Source organism: Corythoichthys intestinalis, chromosome 3 (genome assembly GCF_030265065.1).
Source record: "Corythoichthys intestinalis isolate RoL2023-P3 chromosome 3, ASM3026506v1, whole genome shotgun sequence".
In the NCBI taxonomy this organism is placed as follows: Eukaryota; Metazoa; Chordata; class Actinopteri; order Syngnathiformes; family Syngnathidae; genus Corythoichthys; species Corythoichthys intestinalis.
Window position 1 is genome coordinate 6,423,663 of NC_080397.1, and position 27,812 is coordinate 6,451,474.

Genomic DNA, 27,812 nt, shown 5'->3' on the forward strand with positions numbered 1-27,812 from the left:
GGCACATTGGCGTATAAGGCGCACCTTCAATGAAAGGCGTATTTTAAAACTGTTTTCATGTAGAGGGCGCACTGCCTTATAAGGTGCAGTCGTAGTAGTAGTAGTAGTAGTAGTGGTGGTTGGCGTTGACAAAATCAACACTGAATGGCCATCAATGAGTTAATAATTGGCAAGCAAGCTCGGGTGTGCATTGGGTTTTGGAGTATTTCTAGTCTTGCGTACTGTATGATGCTTTTGGTAAACAATTTTCAAATTTATGACTGCATTGTATTAAGTGTAGGTCAAATCTATAAAGCACACGCACGCACGCACTCAAGGGGTGATGTAGACGTTTTACCCTATTATTGTGGATTATTTCAAGTCATTTTCAGTATAGTAGAGGTGTCTAGCAGTGGAAGAAATAGGTTGGAGGGAAGAGAGCGAAGGAAAGAGATGAGAGAAAGTGAGGGAAAAGGAGGGAAGAGGGCAAAAGAACAGGAGAAAGGAAGGAGGGAGGGGTTTGTATTAGAAAGAGAAAGGAAGTAAAAGGGGGGAAAGAGTGGAGGATCCTGAGCAAGAGAGAGCGTAGAGGGCATATGGTCGGAAAGACGAAAAAGGACAGGAAGGCAAGAGATAGGGTGAGAAAAGAAGGATGGAAAGTGAAGAGGGAATGAGGGAAAAGAGTATGACAAAGAGAGAGGGAGGGAAAGATGAAGAGGGGCCTATTGGGTTAGCGTGAGAGGGAGGAATACAGAAAGTGAAAGGTAAAGCGGAGAGAGAAAGAGAGAAAGTGCTTGCCAACAGGCTGCGAGGAAGGCGAGCGAGCACTGAGCGGCTCCATCAGTGATATGAAGGAAGAAGAGGAAGAAGGACGGAGAAGATGATTACCATCCTGATTGGATGTACAAAAAGCATTCAATGGATTTAATTGGCAGCACAACAAAAACATGATGCAAAATCCACTTTGGAGGATTCCCAACTCTTTGTGCTCCAGGTAAGTGCCTGACAACCGTTTGTTTGTTTGTTCTATGAGGAGACATTTGAGGAATGAACACAAGTTCCACATCTTAAAGGGCCCCTTGGGAGCTTTTCCAAGACCCTCCCCGGTGAAGCTCCATCTTCGAGTGACAATCGCTTTCTATTTTTAACCAATGCACTTTCAACCCTTGGAAAGCCATCACACACTTTAATAGCAGAGTGAAACCTAGCGGAATCTTTGTCCGACGCCTCGAAAAGGGGTCCTCGGATACGTCATGTGGCTCGTAGCAAAGAGGCCACAGGTTACATTCCCACCAACTACTAATGATGAAAGTGAAGTCAACTCAGGGTGGGGATGCTTAGACCTCCACCAGAGATTTTAGAAGGTGCTGAAAGGACTATGACTTTTTTGGAAAGCGGTCGGACAGGAAGCTGAATTAAGTGAAATAACTTAATCTTCACAGAACCTATCATCCTTGGTCATTTTCTCGTGGAACTAAAAGGTTAAGTAAGTAAAATGCATTGCAAATTAGATTGAAATATGATGTTTATCTGAATGAAAGCATAAAAACAAATAGTTATTAACCCTTAATATGACAAGTGACTACTTTAAACAAAAAAACAAAACAAAAAAACAACCCCATAAAGACACATTACATTTTGGGTCATGTAGACTGCAATATCAACATTTAATAAATAAGTGGAGCTTGTAAGACCCAAATTGTGATGTCCACATACAGTGGTATGAAAACGTATCTGAACCTTTTGTAATTCCTCACATTTCTGCAGAAAATCAACATCAAATGTTATGTTATGTTATGACTTTTGTCAAAATCACACAGATGAAGAAAACTGTCTGATTTAACTAAAACCACCCAAACATTTATAGGTTTTCATATTTTAATGAAGATAGCATGCAAACAATGACAGAAGGGGGAAAATAAGTAAGTGAACCCTCTGCCTAGGGAAACCTAAAGAGCATTTGAAACCAATTTTTACGAAACATTTTAAGTCAGGTGTGTGCCCAATCACTGATGAGTAGTTTCAAGCTGTCATGCCCACTATAAAACACACACCTGGTAAGAAATGTCTTGATGAGAAGCATTGTCTGATGTGCATCATGGCTCGGTCAAAAGAGCGGTCTGAAGACCTGCGATCAAGGATTGTTGATTTGTATAAAGCTGGTAAAGGATACAAAACCATCTCTAAAAGTCTGTATGTTCATCAATCGACAGTCAGAGAGGTTGTCTAGAAATAGAAAGAGTTTGGTACTGTTGATTCACTCCCAAGGAGTGGCCATCCACCAAAGATGACGCCGAGAGTTCGGCGCAGAATACTCAGAAAGGTAAAAAAAAAGAACCCTAGCGTGTCTGCTCAAGACTTAAAGAAATCACTGGCACAGTCCAACATCTCTGTGCACACATCAACTATAACTAAACTATGGCCAAGAATGGTGTTCATGAGAGGACTCCAGATAGGAAGCCACTGCTGTCTTAAAAAAAACATTGTTGCTCGTTTAATGTTCGCAAAAAGGCACTTGGACACTCCACAGACCTTTTTTTGCAAAATATTTTGTGGACTGATGAAACCAAAGTTGACCTGTTTGGGAGTAACATACCAATTTAATGTGTGGAGGGAGCATCATGATTGGGGGCTGTTTTGCTGCTTCAGGGCCTGGACAACTTGCAATCATTAATTGAAGAATGAATTCAGAAGTTTATTAGGATGTTTTGCTGGAAAACCTGAGGTCATGTGTCAGACAGTTGAAGCTAAAAAGAGAATGGATGCTGCAACAAGACAATGATCCAAAACACAGAAGTAAATCAACTTCAGAATGCTTTCAGAAGGACAAAATACACATTCTGGAGTGGCCAAGTCAAAGTCCAGACTTGAACCCCATTGTGATGCTGTGGCATGACCTAAAGACAGTGATTCATGCCAGGCATTCCAGGAATCTGACTGAACTACAACAGTTTTGTAAAGAAGAATGGGCCAAGATTAATCCTGATCTATGTGCCAGACTGATCTGCAGCTACAGGAAGTGTCTGGATGAAGTTATAGCTTCAAAGGGGGGAGCCACAAAATATTAAATGTGATCGTTCAATTACTTATTTTTTTCCCCCTTCTGTAATTGTTTGCTTACTATCCTCATTAAAAATATGAAAACCTATAAATGTGCTTTAGTTAAGGCAGACAGTTTTTTCATCCGTGTGATTTTGACAAAGATCAGATCACATTTGATGGGGATTTTATGCCGAAATGTGAGAAATTCCAAAGGGTTCAGATATTTTTTTCATACAACTGTATGTGGATGCCGGGTCTCCATTATAATTAAGTTTTTCAAAATGTCATCACTCTTTTTCTTGCCATCATTTTTAGCGGATTAAGTGGGATTTGACAGGTGGGGGAGCCCTAAAATTAGGGAAAAAGTCAGGCCAGATTAACTGGAAAAACACACATGGCAATCTAACTTGGCTAACTAGCACAAAGAAACAGCAAACTAACAGCGTAACACAACAGCTTGGACCAAACCTATGTAGACACACAGGTGAGTGAAGCAAGACTTCATTTTTGTCCTCTGTTTTCTTCATGTGCCTCCATCTTTAACAACAAAATTATCCGATAATAATATTTAAAACAGGTTTTCCAGCAGTCATATAAATATTCTTAACATTCATAACAATCCAGCCAGCCACAGCCTCTACTTTTAAGCTAACTCGAGTAACATGAATATTTTGCCATTACACAAGACTGTAACCTAAAGCAGCTAGCCATTGAAAATTATTTTTATTCTCCTAATGAATTATTGAATACTATAGACCTTCTTGATCTAAGTAAATTTACTAGAGTTGTCCGATATTATCAGGTAGCCGAATAAAAGCATTTTAACACCTTCAGACCCGCAAAATTTTTACCCAACTCAAACACCAGAACAAAGTGCAATTTTTTTGGTCGGGGATATTTCATGCTTTGAATAGTTATTTTTAATGTTAATGTTCATGTGTTTTTGATAAGAAATGAGCACTTACGTTTGCCTTTTTGAAATTGCGTTTCGTTTCATCCATTTTCAAAGAGCCAAAAATAGCAAAGAGGGTGTGCTAAACCTCATGATTTGATTTCGACAGGTAGTTTTGTCCAATTATCTCCCAGAAGTGGCGATAGCAACTAAATTCAATGTATTTATAGACAAGTTTCCTGAGCAAAAATTTGGTGGCGCCATCTTTGACATTTTCTGCTACGGACTTCCGGTTTAGGCAGAACACCATGAATTTCGGTTGAAGTAGACAGAAGTTTTAAACTGCCAATCAAACCAGAGGAACCAACGGAATCTCCCAAAAATGGATTCAGCACGACGTAGATGAGACTGCGGGACTTTCTGTGCCGTGCTTGGTTTTGGAAGCGCCTATATATATGCTTGGAAGTGGAATGTTTTGTACAGCGTCCAGCTTCAAAGCGGTAGTGTGGCTCCACCTCACCATACGCCTTAAATGGAAACCAGCAGAGATTTAAGCATTTTGCCCGCAGCTTCAACCCTAAAGGACCCACCTAAAAGATTGCATGTTTGTTCTTCTCACTTTGTTGATCGTTCGTAGACAAAATTCTAACAGTCTGTGCAGCTAGTGTTAACATGGGGTGTAGATTGATACGCCGGCCACTTGAGTGATCAAAATGAGGCGAAATTACAAATGTTTCAGTTGCCGAAGGCAGAAGGGCTGACACGGATTATGTTGTTTCAAGGAAATGCAATAAGGTAATTTGATCTAAGGTTGTAGTTATGATAGTATGAGCTCATGTACATATAAACACAAATAGTATGTCATTGTTTTTTATTGCAGATATTGATCGCAATAACACTTTAGAACAACATGATTCCATTTTATTTAAAACAATTGGTACATGTGAAATACAGGTCAATAAATCAAAATTTATGAAATTATTAGAAAAATATAAACGAAGGTGAAGCATGAATCGAGCATTCCATCATCAAGGTAGAATGCACGTAGTCTCGATATACAGTATGTCCATTGACGTGTTGTTGTGAGGCACATTGAGTTGTCTTCTCTTGCCTGTTTTCCACCTGTAAACAAATAAAAAGAAAAGGGTAAAAAGCGCGCGTATGACTTGTAGTAGATAAGTGTGTTCGTTTTCCATTCTTTGTCGTTGAAGCTAATGCAAAGCTAATAATGTCTCAGGTGTGACGCAACACAGAACTGTAGTCAAATTGAACATAATTGTACTTGTTATTGCTTTGTGGTGGCACTGTCTTGGTTCCATATCTGCCTTCATGAACACAAAATTCCCATATTAGTGTAATTTAGGACACATTCAACTGGATGCTTCAGAGCTTTTCAGGTTCCCGATTGCGTTTCCATCCACTGCCATTAAATCAATCCAATACACAATTATTTTGGTTGTGGCGACTGTGGCCATTTCTTCATGGTGTCCTCCCATGTTGCGATGGTGGCAGATGGATGTGGCATTTCCAAATTTTCTTTTTTTTGAGGCATTTTGATGAGTAATGCCACTTCTGCTTCACTGTTGTTTTGGTTAGAGAAAGTGTAAAACGGAAGTCGCTATCAGAAATGCGGCATTACCTTGGAAACCTGTCTATTGGTTTAGAGATGCAAAAGTATCATGTCCGTCAGCAGCATGCCCCAGGTTTTGGGCCAATATGACATCACTGTGTGAGCCATATGTCATATGGCAGTGCCTTATTGGCACTTGATCAAAAAAAAAAAAAAAAAACTAATGTTTGCACTATTTTGATTTCAACAATAAATATAGTGGTGCAATATAGGCACTTTTTTTCATAACTTCAGTTAAAGTTATCTTATTTTTCACAGATTGCGTATTAGGAAAACCTTGAAGTTGTTACACTTATCATGATTAAAGCATCCAGTGGGGCATCACAATACAGTTAGCAATAACACATTAAGTGCAAGACCGCATGTATTGGTATCGGTTTGATATCGGTATCAGATTTTTGGAGTTGGAGAATATCGGGATATCGGTTCCAAAGACATTATCGGACAGCTCTAAAGTTTACCGTTATTTACCTCCACTTGGTTTAATAGCCTTTTTGGACTCCCGCGGAAACATTCAAACCATTCAAACGAACACTGGTGGTTTGACTGACTTGGTAGATGTAAGGGCGCTTTCACACTAGCACTGTTTGGTCCATTTTAAACCAGAGTTCTTTTTCTCAGGTAGACCACTTCGTTTTGTAAATGTGAATGCGTATCCGAACTCCAGTTTGTAAAAAACAAACGAACTCTGGTCCACTTAAAAATGGTGGATCTCGGTCCGCTTTAAGCGCAGCCTGCTTCGCTTGCGAATGCAACCGGAGCTGGGTGTGTTTTTGCTAGTTTACGTGCTGCGTCACAGCCTGGAGCATCACAGCTCCAGGCTGTGACGTTACACACAGTGCATCCTTGGAAGCAGATTCACAGCGTGCACACTAGTCAAAATCAACAATGGCAAGAGGAGAGAAAATCAGCCATGGCCAAATGTTGTTGTGCTGCGCTAAGCAGTTGCATTTTATACATAGAATCGGGTTCTAATGTGGCGGTTGTGTGTTGCATTCTGTTGCTGTGTGAGAGTTAAGAGAGGTGCGGGATATTTTCACTTTCTATGTTCTATTGTTGGCTTTGCCTGGGCCGGACAGTAACTGTGTTGTGTTGCACAAGTTTTGCCACTTCTGTTAGGGTTTAGGGACTTCATAATTGTATTGACGGGTCACATCTGTCAGCCACCGCGCAAAGCCTTCAAGTAGGGGGCCGTCCTCCAGTCCGCTTCAGTTATTCGCAGTCGGTCGCAGTTAGTCAACACATTCAGCGATCCAACACCACATTTAGGTTGAAAAAGTACGAAAGCTGTACCGCGTACAAACAGGAAGGATTATCTCGGGAGTGATTTGTTCGAGGATTCAAGGTAATTATTATATTTTGGGTACCATGCAGGCATTTTGAAACGTGAAAAAAGTCGATGGGAGAAATTAGCCGCTACGTACTAACATCATTCTTTGACATATTTATGTATAATAAATGCTAACTGCCCGTTTTTTGCTCTTTTAACAAAGAATCGAGACTGTTTTACGTCCATATCTATAAAGAATTCAGGGATTTAAGCATTTATTCACAAGAATTTTCAACAGAAAAACCCCTTTGTTTACATAGGGCGGCTGCTAATTTCCTTACTGACTGGCCACATAGTTCACAATATTTACGTAAAATAAATGCCATCTACACGTTTTTTGTTTTGTTTTTTGCTTTCAACTAAGAATCGAGACTGTTTTTCGTAAAGAATTTAGGGATTTAAGCATTTATTCACAAGAATTTTAAACGGAAAAAGCTCTTTGTGTTTCCACTCGGTCTGCTTTGACGGAGATAGGCCCCCTATGAATCGGCACCGCACCTGGTGTCTCGTCAATACATTATGACGTCTATGATGCTACTTCCTTCAGTCCAATCACACCACAGTGCTTTAAAGGTTCGTAGTTCTACCTGAAGTCCTAGGAATGTACAGAACACGATTTTTATTCCCAAAATCTGTTATGTGGACACTTCACAATGTTGAGTCAGTGTCTTTAACGGCTGTTGAAGGAAAGCAGTAGTTATCCTCATATTGACTGACGTCTGCCTTGTTTAATACACGCTCTTTTCTTTATTGCTTCAGATAGAAAAAAATCTGATTGATGGCTAGCGAAGTGCCATGTTAAAGCTCTCTTCCATTGATCGTCTTTGCGTGAAACTGTCACCAGAGCACGGCTGCCGTTTAGCGTCGATCAATAGCGAGGAGAAAATCTTGGGAAGTAGCAGATTGGAGCGTCTGCTATGCCGTTTAGTCTGAAATGTCAGTAGGGGGATTTTATTTTATATTATATTATTATTTGTAATCCCCTCCAACTTAAATTTTTGTATATTAACCCTATACACATTTCTTTGTGAAATTAGGGGTTGATTTTTCTATGTGTATTTATAAACTAAAAAAAAACAGTTAAAAAATGCCTTGTTGTACATCTTTTTATTCCTAAATCATCATAGGATTATGCCATTAACTTATTTCCAAATTTTTTACATTTCCTAAAGTGTCATAACCAGTTATGACATGAGAACAATATGCCAAACAATTCGACTGAAAAACAAAAACAGAACAAAAACGGCAGTGTCATTGGACAGAGGGACAGTTCTTATTTTTGCTGCGGACAGTATCAGCTCCTGGGGTTATTTTGTACTTAGCAACTTGGTACAGTGGGGCAAATAAGTATTTAGCCAACCACTAATTGTGCAAGTTCTCCCACTTGAAAATATTAGAGAGGCCTGTAATTGTCAACATGGGTAAACCTCAACCATGAGAGATAGAATGTGGGAAAAAAACAGAAAATCACATTGTTTGATTTTTAAAGAATTCATTTGCAAATCATGGTGGAAAATAAGTATTTGGTCAATACCAAAAGTTCATCTCAATACTTTGTTATGTACCCTTTGTTGGCAATAACAGAGGCCAAACATTTTCTGTAACTCTTCACAAGCTTTTCACACACTGTTGCTGGTATTTTGGCCCATTCCTCCATGCAGATCTCCTCTAGAGAGAGGTTTTGGGGCTGTCGTTGGGCAACACGGACTTTCAACTCCCTCCGCAGATTTTCTATGGGGTTGAGATCCAGAGACTGGCTAGGCCACTCCAGGACCTTGAAATTATTCTTACGAAGCCACTCCTTTGTTGCCCTGGCTGTGTGTGTGCGATCATTGTCATGCTGAAAGACCCAGCCACGTCTCATCTTCAATGCCCTTGCTGATGGAAGGAGATTTTTACTCAAAATCTCTCAATACATGGCCCCATTCATTCTTTCCTTTACACAGATCAGTCGTCCTGGTCCCTTTGCAGAAAAACTGCCCCAAAGCATGATGTTTCCACCCCCATGCTTTACTGTGGTTATGGTGTTCTTCGGATACAATTCAGTATTCTTTCTCCTCTAAATACGAAAACCTGTGTTTCTTCCAAAAAGTTCTATTTTGGTTTCATCTGACCATAACACATTCTCCCAGTCCTCTTCTGGATCATCCAAATGCTCTCTAGTGAACCGCAGACGGGCCTGGATGTGTACTTTCTTCAGCAGGGGGACACGTCTGGCAGAGCAGGTTTTGAGTCCCCGGCGGCGCATTGTGTTACTGATAGTAGCCTTTGTTACTGTGGTGCCAGCTCTCTGTAGGTCATTCACTAGGTCCCCCCGTGTGGTTCTGGGATTTTTGCTCACCGTTCTTGTTATCATTTTGACGCCACGGGGTGAGATCTTGCATGGAGCCCCAGATCGAGGGAGCTTATCAGTGGTCTTGTATGTCTTCCATTTTCTAATAATTGCTCCCACAGTTGATTTCTTTACACCAAGCGTTTTACCTATTGCAGATTCAGTCTTCCCAGCCTGGTGCAGGTCTACAATTTTGTCTCTGGTGTCCTACGACAGCTCTTTGGTCTTGGCCATAGTGGAGTTTGGAGTGTGACTGACTGAGTTGTGGACAGGTTTCTTTAATACCGATAATGAGTTAAAACAGGTGCCATTAATACAGGTAACGAGTGGAGCCTCGTTAGACCTCGTTAGAAGAAGTTAGACCTCTTTGACAGCCAGAAATCTTGCTTGTTTGTAAGTGACCAAATACTTATTTTCCACTCTAATTTGGAAATAAATTCTTTAAAAATCAAACAATGTGATTTTCAGTTTTTTTTTTCCACATTCTGTCTCTCATGGTTGATATTTACCCATGTTGACAATTACAGGCCTCTCTAATCTTTTCAAGTAGGAGAACTTGCACAATTGGTGGTTGACTAAATACTTATTTGCCCCACTGTATGCCACTTTATACTATGTTAACAGTGCTCTCTGGTTTACTGATGTAAAACTGACAAAGGGGGATGATTGTTGGCAATATTCGGCACATTTTCGCTGACAAAAAAATCAAGCGGCTTATCAATGTGATTGGGTTCTCATTTCTTTATGTGACATCTTAATTAATTTGGCTCCCTGCAGTCCGCTGCAGACAGTTTTAGACACAGTAAACAGACTGGTCTTTCCTCGTCTCCCACTGTATTAAAGTTCAAAGCCAAAAGCAAAACACTACATACGATTCATCATATTTCCTCATCCTAGCTCTTTTTATCTCCAGTGCTCTTTGCTGTGTGCTCTTTTATGGTTAAAAAATACTGCACACTCTGAAAATGAGAGCGCCACTGCCACCCTCTGAGTGGATGTGCAATTACACTTTATTCTAGTACGGCAAAAAAGTATGTTCCCCGAGGGCACATGCGCCACCCTTGGCATCGCTCCAAGGCCCACTATTTGAGAAGTACTGGTCTAGAGGTTGGTAAAAACTCTTGACTTTTTTTTTTTTTTTTTTTTTTTTTTTTTACATACATTTTGTGGCTTCAAGGTAGGTTTAATTTGGTGCTTTTTCTGCTGAGTATTATTGTCACAAAGTTGGTGTTGTCCTTGTAAACGCTACAATATGTGACAGCTCATCTGTCTATTCCACTCACTCCGCCCCACTATTTGAGAAGTACTGCATTACACACAAACAAAAACTGCTTATAGCTGCCGATAAAAAAAAAATCTACTCGGAAGCAAATATGAAGTGTATAATAATTTTATTGTATTTTCTTTTATTAAAACCTCCATTAAAAATTGAGGAGCATTTTTTTAAAATGTATTACACAGATTCACCCGAGCATGTTGTATATTTTCTGTTTTGTTCAAAAACTACTGATTTTTATTTCTGGTGACAAAAGAGAGTCTGCTTTTCCAGTCTCCGGGTCTTGAAAGTTAGTCAGAATATTATTTAAAAACGGCTGCCAGTGAATGAGTTACAGCCTTTAGTAGGCGCACCAACCTCATTCACCTTGGAATAAATGTCATAACATAGCTTAGCTTAACTGCTAATATAATACATTGGAGAAGCAGCCAAAGTGAAGAGGCCGCTGAGTTTGCAAATACTGTAAATGTACCAACATAGAAAAATTAAGAGTGGTTCCAAGAGAGACCCTCGATGCCAGACCGAGCAGATGAAAATATTCCCAAATGTGGGAGATCAAAGGAGAGTCAAGTGTGGATATGAAAATGTATTGCAACTCAATTTTGAAGTTCGCCTGAAGGTAACTCCAGTCAGCACATTAATGTACTTGAGGACATGCTTAAGGATCTCAAAGTTATTTATTTAATATGAAAGAAGCTATGAAACTTTTAAGAGGGTTGACCTTGACGACTAGCGGTATGACGATATATCGAAATGGCAATATATGTATATCACAATACTTTCTATCCTAACACGTTATCGATATGCTCCTGCCATGAATTGATATATCATTTTAAAAAAGCTGTCACTGTTTTAAAAAGGAGACAACAGGTTTCTACTAGAGTCTTCTACTCGAATAGCGTAGCTCATTGACTGCCATTGACGACACTAGTTTATTTGTCGAAATAGATTAGACGTCTAGCACTCTCAATGGCACTAAACCAGAGGATTCACAGCCAGTCATTCCAGTTTTGGGGGCATTTACAGATCCCTTTCTGTTCATTTTAGTACATTTACAAGTCACTTCCTATTCATTCGGGTACATTCTCGGATCACTTCCTGTTCAGTAACCCGAATTTAACCCGAAGTGACCCGTTACTGCCCCAAAATCAAGAGGAAGTGACCCAGAAATGCCCCAACATCAACAGGAAATGGCCTGAAAAGCCCCAAAATGAACTCCTTGGCTGCCCCTCGACGGCCATAGATAAACGTTCGCTCATTCGCTGCCATCCCTCCCACTTCAAAAGGATTGTGCTTCTGCTAGGGATAAACTCATTTCAATTAATGGTGGAAAGTGGGTGCTCGTGCTGGAACGATTAATCGATTAATTCGAGTAATTCGGTTAGAAAAAAGATTTGAATTAAATTTTGCTGCTTCGAGTATTCGTTTAATTAAAGTGATGGTTTGTTTTGAAAGTTTTCACATTTAGTTTTATTGATTTGGGTGGATACATTGCCCTCTAGTGGCAACAGTGAATAAGAGATAACTCATTTCACATAGCTGAATCCAGCTGCTCCCTGTTAAGACCAACATAAGCTAAGTTTTGGAGTTAATGTTTTTTAATGCATTCGTAATTTAGTTTAAAGGTATATTTAGCTGTTTTTTTGGAGAATATGTGCTTGAACTATTTGTTAAGAGCACTGTTAAAAAAAAAAAAAAGTTTAAGCATTTAAGATAGCGGATGTTTGCTATGTAAATTAGCCAATTGTTTTTTTTTTGTTTTATTTAGATCCTCATTTATTTATTTTTGTTTAATACCGTTTGAGGCTCAGCTCAGGCATTTTGATTTTTTTTTTATGTTCCTTATCGATTATTCGAACTAACTAGATTAATCGACTACCAAAATAATCGATCGCTGCAGCCCTAGTGGGTGCTCGACTCTTACACCAGAAAAGTGTGCGCTTTAAAATGAAATTAGTGTGAAGTTACAATAAAATTGTGGGTTACCGGGCTGAGACTGCTCCTAAATGGGGGCATTCCACTCCTAAAATTCGACACAACTCAAGTAAATTTTTCATCTGCTTGCACCTGTGAAAGTAGGACCTTTGCAGATTTAATTTTAAAAAATCAAGGGTTCAATCCCGGGCTCCCGCCTTCCCGTTTAGAGTTTGAATGTTCTCCTGGTGTCTACGTGGGCTTTCTCCAGGTACTCCGGTTTCCTCCTACATCCCAAAAACATGAATGTATGCTAATCGAACACTCTAAATTGTCCCTAGGTATGAGTGTGTGCGTTCATCTCCTTGTGCCCTGCAATTGGCTGGCAACTGATTCAGGGTGTAGCTCCAGCACCCTCGTGAGGACAAGCAGCTCGGAAAATAAATGAATGAATTATTATTATTGAATTTTTTTGGTTGACAAAATTCTACTCCACACTTAACTGTTGGCGGCAATGCGCTAAAAAGTTGCTACAGCATTGCATTTATCAATAGTATAGTAAAAAAAATGCCTAGATGTGAGGAAATGAGGGAAAATAAAAATTAGGAGATGGGCGTCGGGGTTAGTGCTGTTTTTGTTAACTTTTATTTAACAAATCACTGAAAAAATACGATTTTGAATGAAAATCAGTTTTTTATGTGTTGTCGGAATAACTGTGCCAAAAGCAATTTTCTTTCCATTTCAGTGCTTTTAAGAGGTTTGACAACCCCCCCCCCCCCCCTCAACAACAAAAAAAAAGGAAAAAAAATAATTCTTGCTCCGTGGCGATCTTCATATCAGGGAGTTCCGCCAAGAAATTCCAGCCACTTTCACCCCTGTATTTAACATGAAACACAGCAGGGCTTCAGACTGTGACCAAATTATTTTATTTTGAGACTAAAAGTGGAGCCAGTATGAGTATTTTTTTTTTTCCATCTACTCGCACATGGGCGACCAGTAACATTGCAGGTTTTTTTGTTGTTGCTGATTCCTTAACTGTTAAATCCACTAGTTGGTGGTAATGTCATGATCTGGTTTGCCAAGGGAAAAATACAAGAGAAGAAAAAGAAGGTGGGCAATGTGTGGAGCGGGTCAGGGGCTCAACACACGGGAGGCGATGGCGAAATGCGAAAGTCATCGACGTTAAGCTGACAGCCAATACACGGGGTGCGATGCATATCATAAAATATGTGCTGATCGCCCACTGCTAAAATAATACGCTTCTCCATGTTGACAAAGTGTGGCGTGTGGATGTCAATTTCCGGGGTTGCTAGTGTCCTTGCAGGTGATTTGTTAATCAATAAATCCGTTGCCGATTAGTTGTAATGTCAGGTAACAGAGACAGAAATAGAACAAAATTCCCATGTTAACCTAATTTCTAAGTGGTTGATGTTAAAACTGATAAAGAATGAAATATAGATCCATAGGTTTGTAGTTGTATGCATTCATCATGAAAGCATTTATTGATTAAACAATGAAAATTAGATGAAACTTTGCATGTTTCTTTACAGCGTGCGCCCCTGAATCTTCTGCTTGCGCCTCTATAATTTTAAGTTAGGGGCCACTGTGCTCCTAGTTAAAAATGTTAGTCTGGAGCCCTGGGTTGTGTTTGGTATCAGGTTGTGAGTATCTAGCTTCTTTCTTGGAGAGGGGCATTAAAGATTTGGCGTCTGATGAACAACAACTGGTTGTGATTTACATTTGTCCCTTTTTTTGACAGCAAAGGACTCTTGTGCAGGCTTCCAGAATGCTGACATCCAATCAATGTGGCAGTCAATGAATATAATTAAGAGTATTGTGCTCAAGCTGTAAAGTCAACAGACGCATAAAAAGAAACAAAATGTTCTCGATATTCCCTCCTTGGGTGTCATTGGGACATTCAGAAGTGTTCAACAGTAATTAAATGAAAGAAAATCAATTCATTGTACACAAGGACTATTTAATTGAATAGCTTGATAACCAGAAGAACAATTCATACAGGTACTGGAATCTAGGTCTAATCTCAGTTGACCATAAATCGAAACTAGATAATACTCAGTGACCCTCACACAAAAAATCCACCATCCGTCTTTCGTCATGTTGTAAATAGGATTAGTTTGTTCATTTTAATAGTGTTTGCCTGGAGCTTACCAATAGGCACATAGCAGGCATAAGGTTACGTTTTAACTAATGTATAGGCGGAGGTTGCAATTCTTTTGTTGTCTCCAAGGCTACTCCTTGGTTTGTGAGGAATGGCATTTGTTGTCACAAATTTGCGACTGCATGAATGGCAAACAGAGAAAATCAGTGTTAACAAAAGTGACAAAATTGGCTGCTGCCTGCGTTCTGATGGAGCATGTGGCTCATTCCCATTCCTGTATACTGTAGCGGTAAATATGTTTGAATAACTAGATTATTTCATGACGGTGCATCCAGAACTTCATTCCTCAAATGTCTTACCTGTTTTTTTTTTTTTTTTTTTTTTTTTTTTTTTTTTTAATTTTACTGCATTTACTAATATTTTATCTTTTTTTTTAGCCCAGTTACATCAGGGTGACTTGCCTGAATAAAAAAGGCATACTTCCTGCAAGTATGATTAGCAAAACACTGGTAGCATCCTTATGACGACAATGCGAGGAATTCCATAAAGAACATGTTCTCCAGGAATCGCTCTGGTGGGCAACATGGAGCCAGTGTGCCCCCAAAGGGAGGCATCAAGACCAAGAAACGAGCACCCAACCCCAAAGTAGCTTTAGTCATACGGGGGAAAATTCATCGGCTGCTGCAAGGTTCCGTGGACCACCATGTTCCTGATTCTGACCATTATTACGAGGAGGAAGTCGAACAGGAAAAGCGTGGGAAGGATCACAGACGAATCTACCCAAAGACGGGATCTAGGGATGAAGCGTGCTCTTCTGCTGTGGTGTCAAATGGTAAAGGACACGCCGGACCACCGGAAACACTATGTGTCGGAGAAGTGGCATTGACTCGGGAAGGGTGTTTACGAATACCCTGCACTCTGCAGCGCAAAAGTGGAAAATCCCCCGCCAATCGGAAGCGTATCTCATTTGAAGGTTTGCTCCCTTTGTCTCCGGAGCTGCCGCCCACATCGACCCCGCTCTCTGCACCGGCCAAAACAGACCGAAATGGGATCTTGGTTACTTCCCCTCGTCCTCGACCTAAGAGACCCTACTCTGCCGGGGATACCCTGGACTATGACTTCACCAGCCCCCTCCCAGGGCCACCGGAGCCAGAGGAAGAGAAAGGGCGTCTAGGTGAGGAGGAATCCAGTGCCATCATCGATCACATTCTCAAAGAGCTGCGGGGCATCAACAAGATCCAGGAGGAGATCTCAGACCTCAGGGATTACCTCACTTCAGTAAAAGGCTCCGTGGAGGAAGTGTCGTCCTGCGTGGATGCTGTGTTGGTGGAAATCGAAGGCATTCGATCCAGTGGAAAGGGGGATCAAGACCAGGGTGCACGGGCCGGCACCTGGTCGGGGGCGGTTCGCGCGGACAACAGCGGCGCTCGCAGAAGGCCTGCTAGTGCCTATGGGAGTTTAGGGAGTGCCAAGTCAAACCGTTTCCCTGACATTCACAAAGGGGAATCGCGACGACCGAGGGCAGAGGACTACTCGGTATCTCCAATTGCAGAATCGGCCAGTCATCTGGACCCGGAAGAACTTGAAGACACATCAGACATCAGCTCTGACATTCCAGAAGGTGCACTTGCCAGAAAGCTGAGCTTTGGCCAAGACTGCCTGAGCTCTAGTTCCATGTCTTCTCAAAGTTCCAAGTCTGAGTCAGATTTGGAGAGACCTACCGATCAAGTAAACGAGCAATGGAGGACCACTAAACCGCCACATGGGGGAGCTAGTGAGCATCTATGGGATGGAGATTCTTACCTGGGGGATCCTAAAGCAGGTGCTTATTATGATGGAGCATTCAGTTACAATCACTACACCACCAGGATCTCCAAGGATCATGGCTTATTTGGATCTAGGCAGCATAACTCCAATCCACATACGAGGACATCCTCACGCCGGGAGGATTGGCAAACACGGAGGTCAAAATCCCAGCCAGGATTTCAGTCAAATGTCAGAAACTATGCTGCAGATTCTTGCTCTTACCTTAAGCATTCTGGTCATCATTCTTTTGATGAAAATTATGGCTACTCCAATGGGATTCACTACAACCAGTCAAGCAATCAGTTTGGCAGTTATGAGGAATGTTATTTGCCATATGATAATGCATCAGGGACATGGGCTTCGCAGGAGAAACCCTTTGTACCGGAGACTGTAAACAGAGTCCATCATCCTAGCCGTGAAGATCTTCAAACAGGATTCAATGTCAAGCGTATAGGTCGAGCCGTTTCTGACTTCAGTTCCGCTTTGCGCGGTGCACTTTGTAAACTTGAGGTCCCTCCAGACCAAGATCTGGAAGATGCAACAGATTTTGACGTAACGGTGCCTTCTGACATGCCTCCAAAATCTTTCAGCTGGGATGTTGTGAGCCAAAATATTCCCTTTGAAGAGGATGGCGAAGAGTGTGCTGCCACCAGCCAGGAACTTGTAACCTACCCCAAATCCATGTCTGCCAGCGTACCAGACCACGCAAACATTCTTGAGAAGTGGCCTTCGGATCGAAACATCAACAATCAGCTGTCTCAAGGCACCACAACTGAATCCTTGTCAGTTGCAGAACCGGGGAAACAAGAAGAACACATTGAAGGCAAAACAGCTGTGCAAGCTGGGAATAAAACCCTTGAGATAAACCAAATGGATGAACGCAAGCTGAAATGTGTTAGGACTTTCCAGCAGATTCTGCGGGAGAAGCGGGAGATGAGGCGCAATCTGGCCAGTGTGTCCACTTCCTCTCGAGAGGGCTTTGAAGCAGGTAATCCTCAACCTTGAATCAAGCTTCATTGCATGTTTCCACTAAAACAGAGTTCTAAATATTCTTAGTAGTGATCCGACTATTATCTATGTTTTCCTGCGCCTAGTTTCCGACAAGTCCAGGTTCCACCATACGTTCACTTTTAGACAACTTACCCTCAAATTCCACATCGTCCTTGTTCGCTCAGCGTCACTCCGTTGCGGACCGCCTGCATGCAGGCTGGGTTGCCCAATGCCCATTGCTTACATCTCTCATCTGGTCTGACACCTGCGGACGCATGCACAAAACTATTTCCTATTTGGTGCGTGCTAAACGGCAGGACTTGATCCGACTGCAAGTTGACGGACAAGAAAATGGACCTCGAATGTATTTTTAGTTCTGCGGACCGACCGGAACAGACAAACTCAAGCGGATCCAGACCGGAGCTGAGCAGATGATGTGGACCACCATGTATTGATTAAAATAGAAACGTATTTGATGTGTCGTTCGGAACGGTGCAGACACAGACTATGTGTAATTTGGGGGTAAGATCTCAGCAAAAATCTCAGTGTGACTTTAACAACAAACAACAGCTTTGGTCTGATTCTAAAATTTTGTACTTATGTTTTTTTTTTAACTTTTCAAAGTACCTCTATGGAACGTGGCCATCAAATGCTAAGCGCTAATATCAATTTGACGCCATCTGTCTTGTCGTATTCGCAAAAGCCAAGATTTTCATATCCCCACGAGCGTCGTCCATCCATCACCTGCCAATCGCCAGCCCCTCACTCCAGCTGTAGCAGCCATTTGCTGAATTAGAACTCATGATTTATCTCCTGGGGAAGACGGAGATATCAGATTTTTTTTTTTTTTTTAATTATTATTGCCGGATGGACGTGTTAATGAACACTGATGAGCTCAGCCGGCGGTTAGTGATTAAGCCAAGCATGTGTTGACACTTGGCTGTCTCTCTTGTGCTGTCTTGCAGGTGGAAGTCAAGATGGAGATCAGGTTTCTGACTGTGTGGTTTCTCTGCCTCCCGACATTACTAACATTGCATCCCCCCAAGACCTTGTTCATGTGTAATTTGATGGAATGTTTCTTTGGTGTACAGTTGCATTCACTTTGCTACTTCCTTGCCATACTGATGACAAATAACATCAGCTTTAGTGTTTGTTATGACCCAAGCATGGTGTAAGAAGGATTTAGGATACTGAAAGTTTACTGTTTTGGTTTGAAGCGGGCATTTTTTTGGAACATTTGTCCATTTTTAACGATCGCTCAAAGTTAACCACCCTAATTTTTGTTCAATTTAAGTAAATAGGGCTGTGAAAGTAACTTCCAAATGTTTAGAGCACAAAACCTATTGGAGCAACATTATCATTAGCATGCAGTGCTGAAAGTCAACCGAGTTGCCTCTGTCCCAACCCGCTTCCATCTGCATGCTCGTGTGGCATCCATACACCTGTGAAAAGACATTGCACATACTTTAATATCTACAGTATGACATTTGACTATGTGTTTCAGAGCCAAGATGGCGATCCCGACAGGCAGCCATGGGCTAAGCCAGGGTCAGTGAACGTCTTGTTGTAGGTATATTCACCTGTTTACATATTGATCTGTGCCTTTGTGTGTTTTTGTGTAGGGAAAACACACCGTTCGGCATCGATAGCATGCCAGACCTGCGAAAGAGGAGGCCCATTCCCCTTGTTAGTGAAGTGGTAAGTTTAAAATGATTATCTACAGATTTTAAAATATTTTTAAACATTTACAGGAAGTGATGCAAAAAACGTAAACGACAGCATTTATTATAACATTTCTTTTAACAAAATTGCTAACTAAAATGCATTGCTAATGTAAACAACTAACTCTCGAGGAAACCATATGAACAGAGGTGGGTAGAGTAGTCAAAAATTTAACTCAAGTACGAGTAGCGTTACTTCAAAATAATATTAGTCAAGTAAAAGTAGTCATCCAAAAATGTACTCAAGTACAAGTTGAAGGAATCTGACCTTTTAGCCAGATTGCCGGAATCACGTCAGCCGAACCGCCATTGGAGCTGGCGCAGCAAAACCCCAGGCCAAACTCCGCGCGTTCACCTTAGTCTTAACCCCTTGTACTGACTCCATTTTGAAAGCTGGAAAAAGACTTTGAAACACAAGTTGACAATTTATTCAGATCGACAGCGATCAAACGGCAAGGCAAACCAGCAACAGACCCAGGCGAGGAGGCAGACTCGTTTCAGGGTCACCATATCACAAGTCAACAAAAGGTTCCCGAGAAAAAAATGTCTTTGTCTTGGTGCTGCAAGTTCTAATCATTCCAAGTGCAACTGTTCATAATATCAAATATATTCTGCTTGTTTTTTCTTAAACCATGATATAAATGCTATTTATTTTATATTGGGTGTGTTAAAGGAATACACAGTGAAACAGTAAATGGGAGAAAAGATGCTATTCCCTGATTGATTATATTAAGTGTGTTAGAGTAATACAAACAGTCAAACAATAAATACGAGAAAAGATACTATTCCTTCCAAGTAAAAAAGTATCCGGAGAAAAGAATACTCAAGTAATGAGTAACATTGTGAGTAAGTGCTTATTTTTTTTGTTTTGTTTTTTGTTTTAAGCCAAACGAATACAAACACAAAAATCATTGAATTCCGGCGAGAGAAAAAGAAAAAGAAAAGAAGCATTATTCATCCAAAGAGCATGAGTGCCCTCTAGTGGAGAAAAATAGTTCCTAGTTTGGATAGTGCATCATTCCTTCAGTTTTTATTATGAAACTAAAAGGACCATATCTGCGGTTTTCAGAGGTCAATCGGTGTCAAAAACTGGGAGAGAGGTTTAAATCTGTGCTTTTGAGTCATGTTGAGGGCAGTGCTCTATGTCAAATACTTCATTTGTTTACGGTGCTTTAAAGACGCCACGTGATTGAACAGGCTGGCGTGATCATAGAACGGCAAGCTTGCGTCTGATTGGTTCAATGGAGTCTTGTGATTATAGTTTCGATGTCTCATTGGTGAAATTAGTAGAGCTACTCTTGGCTTCGCTGGCAAAAATAAATAAATAAATGAATCTAATATGTAGAATAAAGAGGAAAAATGTAACTGCTCTTGTGTACCCCAAAGTAGCGGAGTAAGAGTAGCGTTTTTTTCTTCACAAATCTACTCAAGTAGGAGTAAACCGTATGGCTTAGTAAAACTACTCTTAGAAGTACATTTTCCTCAAAACGTTACTCAAGTAAATGTAATGGAGTACATGTAACACGTTACTACCCACCTCTGCATATGAAGATAGTTTCACATTTAATGGCTCGACAAACAGGAGGCGATGAGTGATGGTGAAGTGCGAAAGTCTTTGCTGTTGAGCTGAAAGACAACACATGGGACGTGATCTGTTTGCAATCATGCGGAGGCAGAAGGTTTTGTTGGAATTAACAGAGAAAGTGAGAAAGTGATTTTAACTTTGCCTTCTAAAAAAAAAAAAAAAAAGAAAAAAAAAGAAGAAGAAAAAACGACACCAGTAGTAGACAGTTAGGGAAAATTCAAATGGCCAGTGGCTTTTTAAGTTCACTGGCTCCACTATCAAAACCACTGGCCCAGGTCAACGCATCAATTATTGATCCCAATAATCACGAAAAAGAAAAATTTGCTTGAATAACATTTCTTTTTTTTTTTTTCTTTTTTTTTTTATAGGTAGATTTAATGAAAAAATGCAGCAAAATGGTGCATAAACGTGATTCAAGTAGAAATATTGGGTAAAGTTTTCAACTAGCAATAATATATAATAACAATCCCAAGATATTAGTAAAAATATCATATAAATATTATTTCAAACACTGATATAGCCTACAGTGTGCAATGAAGTTAGTTTTAAGCAGAATATTCAACAGATACTCTCTTCAAACAGGTGTATAATGTTCTCGCAGTTGATTTGTCCATCAGTAAATCCATTGCTGATTGGTTGTAGTGCTGGGCAACAGAAATACATGGTGACCGTAAAGTCTCTTTACCATTTCACAAATTTATTATCTGGGTCTTTTTCAAAGACCCAGATAGTGTTATTCTATTTTTTTTTAATGGGATTCCTTCGGCGCGCCGTGCAGCCCGAATCACTTGACCGATCGGCACCGTTCGAGTATCGACACGTTTCTTCCCATTCATTTTCAATGGCAAAAAAAACAATGTCCCCAAATCAACAGGAAATGCTCAGATATCTATAGAACCTGTCCCCCCAAATGTCCCCGATTCTATTGACGCTTACGGAGGGTGCTGCCATTGATGTACATGGACGTCCAAACTTCCCATTAATTTCCAATGGCATTTAATCATGTTTTTTTCATTCTATTGATGCCAATGTACTTGGATTCCATTGACGCCTATGTAAGTCGATACCTTTGACATCCATGGACGTCCATTCATTTTCAATGGCAAAAAAAAACAATGTCCCCAAATCAACAGGAAATGACCAGATATCAATCCAGATTCAATTGGACGTGTACCCCAAATGTCCCCAATTGCACTCCAGAAATTGCAGTTTCTAGTTAAAAATGCAATTGATTAGATATTTTATTCAGATTTGTTCTCTTGTATTCAGTGTTTATTGAAGGTTTTTTTTTTTTTTACCTCTTTTAATACACTTCTACATGGGCACCATTAGTGCACGAAGCACATGAAGACGGTACTCGATTTCTTGCCATGTTCGCTGTAGCATAGCCTCATCAATTGTGGCAATGGCATCAGTAATCCTTCGCCTAAGGTCAGTAATGTCCCTTATCTTTGTTCGATACACGATATCTTTAACATAGCCCCATGGAAAGAAGTCCAGGGGAGGGATATCTGGTGAATGTGGCAACCAAGGAATTGGCCCATCCCTTCCAATCCATCGGTCTGGAAATGTTTGATTGAGGAACCCACGAACATGCAGCCCCCAATGTGGTGGTGCACCATCTTGCTGAAAAATGATGGTTGGTTGAAGGTCATTCAGTTGTGGTGCCACATATTCAGTTAAAAGGCCAAGGTAAACATTTGCAGAAATTGATGTCTCGATGAAGAAAAATGTTTGTAAGCGTACAATCGCAAGTTCTTGTGTAGGACCTTGTACACTGTTGAACGCGGTAGCTGTAACTGTGTGGCAGCAGTACGGAGGGACTTTGTGGGAGAACAAGAAAAGGATTGTCTTACACGTTCGATGTTTTTATTAGATGTTCTTGGTCGCTCACTCCTTTTTTTAATCTAACACTGTCCCTGTCTCCATATTTTTCTTGTGCCATGCACGAATTGACGGACGTGATGGTTGATCTCTTCCATACTCAGTTTTGTAGTTTCGCTGAGTCTGCCCATCCGATTTTGTTTCAATAAACCATGAGACACAGTGTAATAAAAAAACTTTAATAAACACTGAATACAATAGAACAAATCTGAATAAAATATCTAATCAACTGCACATTTAATATTTTTTTAAATGGTAAAGAGACTTTATGGACACCCTGTAGAACCATTTCCTATTTTCTACCATCTCCTATCGCGTCACTGGTCCACGTGTGCACGTGTACGTGCATGTGTGCGAAATTTCATGTGCACGTGTCGCTTCGCCGCAAAAGAGTGGCGATTTTCTCCTCTTTGCGCTTGTGCCATAGAAAATGTACTGAACGCGAGCGACATCTCCTGTGTGTCGAGCTCATTAGTCTGAAATTGGAGCAAAAAAAGACGACTAGCTAGTCAACTATATATACATTCATAATTGAAATTCAAGTTAGATGAACTTTTATTTTCTCTGTCCTACTTTTAAAAAATGTTTCAGTGTAAATAATCCTATAAATACAGTACTTGTGTATTTAGGAATAAAAATTAAAACACAAACGGCCACAAATATTTTACCCATCACTGTTCGACAATGCTAATTCTAAGGTCTCTTTTAGCCGCTTGCTCATCTGTAACCTTTTATTTTCTTCCTCCTCCATCTCCTCCTCCTCCTCTTTTTGCTTCCAGGCTATGGTGAGTAAAGCACACAAACAGTAGCTGTTGTATTTTGAATGATGTGGGATCACCTCGCACACTTTTTGCATCCTTTTCATTTTTTTTTTTTTTTTTTTTTTAAATATTCAGCATAAAGACGCCTACACCTTCCCTCTCTCTTGGAGCCCCGTTTCTCACAAACAAATCATCAAAGTAAAATCATAGCAAGACGTAAAAGGAAATCCTTGCACTCATTTTCAAGATTTTTTTCCCACTGTTGACTCATGCTTATTTAGTTCTTTATGCAAGGTGATCTGAGGATTTGGTCACGGTAGCACGTACCGTAGTGCCCTGTCTGTGCCGTCGAGTTAACTCTAAGTTGTTAAAATCCTGTCGGAACTATTTTATCTCTTTGAGTTTTTCAATTGCAGTCAATTAAGGTAATTGATTTGGCAAACTCATCTGTTGCTGCCTCCTCCCCATGCCAAAGTTTTGTCATTAATGCTAACCGTCATGGAGGAGTGATAAAGACGACAAGTTGACCACTCCCATGTACATAAACTTTTTACTTTTTTAGATTCAGAGATTTATTTGTCATTGACACCAGCTCTCACAAGATGACAACAGATGCAACGAAATTCCGTTCGATGAGTGAGCATCGGGCCGCTGCAGACTTTGTTCCGCACTGCCATTTCTCTCTCCAGAAATTACAGAACAAGTTACAAGTAGACACACATATATCATACAACATAGCATGGGTAGGACACGACGCACAGGTTACGTGCAGGGATGTTTTGTACGAAAAAAAAAAGAACAACCAGTCATGGCTGGAAGAAGTGGGGGAATCAGTCATAGCACAAAAAATGACTGGGGGGGGTGGTGTATGCAAAAGTGTACGTGTCTGTATACAAAATAAGAGTCGCAGGGCCCTGCGGCCGGCCTTGGGAAGAGATCAAGGGCAAGCGATAGGGCCATCTGCGCGGCTCTTTCCAGGAGAAGGGAGGGGTGGGGTAAAGGCTTTCGGGAAAGGGAAAGGAAAATTATAATCGAATTAAGCCAAATAAGAATTTAATATGGCCAAATACGGTTGGTCTTCAATTAAATTCGCGATCCTCATGACGTAGGCGAGACCTCAGTCCCCTTAAGTCATTGCCAATAGTCACGGTCTGCCTCGACACTTCAGTCACCTGCCCCGACAGTTCCGTCACCTGGCGCAAGGTAGCATCCACTTTTCTCCATCCTTCCTCAGACCGAACCGTGAGTCCACGGAGCCAGTTCTCGATATGAGCCTTGACGCGGTCTTCCAATGCCTTGAATCGCACCGTTTGAGCCATGGTCAATTTGTTGATTTCTTTGAAAGCTGCCGTCTTTGAAACTTTCTGGTAGAGCAGGGCACCTCCTAAGCCAAGATGAAGGAACCCCACAACCGTCACGCCAAACAGCCAAATTTCCTCGATATCTTCCACAGATATGACAGTAAGACACGCTGGCTTCCAGTGATCCCGTGAATCTCTCACATATCCAGTGGCGAAGGTCCCGTCTGGGCAAGACGGCTCTCCTGGTGCACCGTGTCTTGTTGAAAAAATCTTGTCAATTGCGCTGAGAGACCAACTAATCAGATCAATTTTTGTTTCATTACGTATGAGAGACCAGCACAGTTGATCCACAGAGGAAATACAAAAAAAGCAAACAGACTACACTGACGAAGATAGCAGCAAGCAGCAGCAGGGAGGAAACATGTCGGCGAGGGGCGGTGGGATGTGCGGCTGGGAAGAACTCTCATGCAGCTCCTACTGCCCTCAGCTGGGCTCTCCTATTTTAATGCATACACTGCACTACCCTCCCCACACAATCCCATCATGATGCTAGGTATTAGCTGCCAGTTGGGGACCGTTGTGATGGGTGGGGGTGTGGGGGTCAGGGCTCCGGTCCACCCCGCGGCGGCTTCTCGGCACTCTCCTACTTCCGCCTTCCCTTCTCTTTTCTGCCCGGGAATCCTCCTTGGGTTCCGGCGCGGGTCGCTGACTGAGTGGTGGTGGGTCAGTGGTGTGTCGCCCACTTCGGGTGGAGATTCTGTCCTGCCATGGGCTTAGTGGAACGTTGGGGTCCCGCGGTGTGCCGTGTCAGTTGGGGGTTGCAGTGGTGACTGGGTCGGTGGTGCATCCCCTCATCCCTTCCCTGAAGGCCGGTTAATGACAGTGTGGATGGTCCGGGGACCACGCTGGATCCTGGGGGTATGCGGAAGCTATGGGAGGAGGGATAGGCTGCGTCGGCTCACCCCATCTGATTGGCTGGGGAGAGGCCGTGACGCTAGGGCCCAGCGCAGAATTTCCACTTGTTTGCAGGACTATCACACATCTGATAGAATTCACGCATGACTGGGTGCAATTAAGCACACTCAAGCAGAGAAACGGTGCCAGAATTAGCGATCAGCAGCATAGAATATGATATCAACATATCCGAACTTACAAGTGATTCACATAATACTGTTTGTACATCTAACATTGCTGATTTGTGTACGCTCCACCCCACCTAATCACATCTCTTTTTTACCCCCCACCCCCCTCCTTTTTCTCCTTGGTCATCAGGCCCCCCACATGGTGTCCACCGGAAATACAAATCACTAACATAGCACTATGTTCATAGTCAGTGTAGGCGTTGGATGTATTTTTTGTTGTTGTTCGTTCTTCTCTTCTGTCTCTCCTTTTCTATGTTCCTTTCTGTCCCCCCATAACCCTTTCCTGCTCACTGTTTTCTCCTAATTAACGAAACACAATGAATAATCATCACAATGGGAGTACATCATACTTCCATGATACATTAAAGCTGTTCAGATCACCTAACTCTTAATTCTTCTTCCCAGACCATGATCCGGTCCAGAAAGGCTGGACTGTCCCACACGTTGGCCACACGAACCTCCCTTAAGGACAAAGAACTTGTAAGTCCATATGGTGTAATTGAGCAAATCTACAATGAAAAAGCAAAACCATAGATCATTGATCACTTGGATATTGAAACTATATATTGCGGAATGTGGATCTAAAATGTATCCCTGTCGTGATTAACAGTTTCACTGTGCTTCACTGCTACCTGTTTTGATGTTTTCAAACAGAAAACTCATGTGTACAAAAAGACACTGCAGGCTCTCATCTATCCAATCTCTTGCACCACGCCGCACAACTTTGAGGTGTGGACCGCCACCACGCCCACCTACTGTTACGAGTGTGAAGGACTGCTGTGGGGCATCGCCCGGCAGGGCATGCGCTGTGCTGAGTGTGGCGTCAAAGTCCACGAGAAGTGTCAAGAACTGCTCAACGCCGACTGCTTGCAGCGTGAGTGGATAGTGCGTTTTCATCCAAAATCCGATTCAACAGTTCATGTCAAAATCTTCCCCATTTTCTGTCACCTTCCCTAGGTGCGGCAGAGAAGAGCTCCAAGACGGGAGCGGAGGATCGAACGCAGCATATCATCATGGCCATGAAGGACCGGATGAAGATTCGCGAGAAAAACAAACCGGAGATCTTTGAGGAAATCCGGCGGGTGTTCGACATATCTAGGACGCTCCACAACCAGCACATGAAAAACATCAAGCAGAACGTCTTAGACGGGACCTCAAAGTGGTCAGCAAAGATCAGCATCAACGGTATGTTCTTGTTTATTCAAAACATTTCAATGCGTCAATACGTTTGGCGCAAATTGCTGCTTTCGGACAAAGGTTGTTCTGAACCAGTCAATTGTTCAGCTGTCATGGATACAAGCAGCTCGAGTGAGTTTGTGAATGAGACTGTGATTGGACCACACAAAACGTCAATGCTGTCATTATATTTTCAAGGCATGCTGTGTTTTTAATGCAGTGATATTAAAGGTTGAATTCCGCGAATATTGAAAGTGTATCTCTTCGTCCATGCCCCTCATTGGGTGAACAAGTATGACAAAGTTATCTGCCTCGTCTAGTTCAGTGATCGGACAGACCACCTCCGCAAATGTTTTCTGCGTCCGATTCTGATTCAGGTCCCCTAAAAAATGGCGCGATCTGCCCGATTTTCAATCCGGATCCCTAATTTATATAATGCCGTTTAAAGTGCTTGTCATAAAAAAGTAATAAATAGCATTATTATGTGAATTATAATCCTATTTTGAGACGATTCGGCAATTTGGCAAAGCGCAGATGACGAGAAATTAGTCTTTTAATCTGACGTTTAGCGCTACCTGTCATTCTAGTGCTCTAGCACCTACAGCTGCGTGATGACGTCGGCAGAGTAACTATTTCAGTTGATTTAGAATTCAGCCCATCGAGGGGTAAGATTCAGAACGAGTTAAATGCGACAGAGAGCAGAAAATGTCATTGTTTTAATCTCTCTACTCCAATATTTTTAAAGGATATTCTTTTTATTTAGGTGTTTTTCCCCAAATGCTAAATAAATGGTATGGTCATGACAAATAACAGTCTCGCTATACAAGTATAACACCATTTACCATTTGTGCTAAATGGAATATGAAATATTAAAAATGTATTTATTCAGTACGACATGGCAAAATTACTCCATAATGGTCAAAACTGTCCTC

At 41.4% G+C, this 27,812-nt stretch overlaps 2 protein-coding genes across 4 annotated transcripts in view; both read left to right on the plus strand.

Moving 5' to 3' along the window:
• The window catches only part of LOC130912784 (uncharacterized), a 239,286-nt gene that overhangs the window by 88,128 nt on the left and 123,346 nt on the right, over positions 1-27,812 (plus strand). For 2 of the 3 annotated variants that reach the window (XM_057830826.1, XM_057830828.1), the window contains 5 exons: positions 18,815-18,858; positions 18,933-19,008; positions 26,110-26,184; positions 26,359-26,578; positions 26,662-26,889. In XM_057830826.1, the coding sequence (XP_057686809.1) occupies positions 18,815-18,858; positions 18,933-19,008; positions 26,110-26,184; positions 26,359-26,578; positions 26,662-26,889 (643 nt within the window). Of the gene's footprint in view, positions 1-18,814; positions 18,859-18,932; positions 19,009-23,279; positions 24,040-26,109; positions 26,185-26,358; positions 26,579-26,661; positions 26,890-27,812 lie in introns of those variants that run through there. The other variant, XM_057830827.1, reaches the window with a different exon arrangement.
• LOC130912786 (uncharacterized) lies at positions 497-18,808 on the plus strand. Its single transcript, XM_057830829.1, has 3 exons — positions 497-973; positions 14,952-17,308; positions 18,276-18,808. The coding sequence occupies exons 2-3, from the start codon at positions 15,067-15,069 to the stop codon at positions 18,371-18,373; spliced, it is 2,340 nt and encodes a 779-aa protein (XP_057686812.1). The 5' UTR covers positions 497-973; positions 14,952-15,066; the 3' UTR covers positions 18,374-18,808.

What these genes read in the sequence shown, in the direction of transcription:
- LOC130912786 (XM_057830829.1), top strand. Translation starts at nt 15,067, where the DNA reads ATGTTCTCCAGGAATCGCTCTGGTGGGCAACATGGAGCCAGTGTGCCC. An exon ending in TCGAGAGGGCTTTGAAGCAG is followed by an intron (nt 17,309 to 18,275) that starts GTAATCCTCAAC and finishes GCTGTCTTGCAG; the next exon opens with GTGGAAGTCAAGATGGAGAT.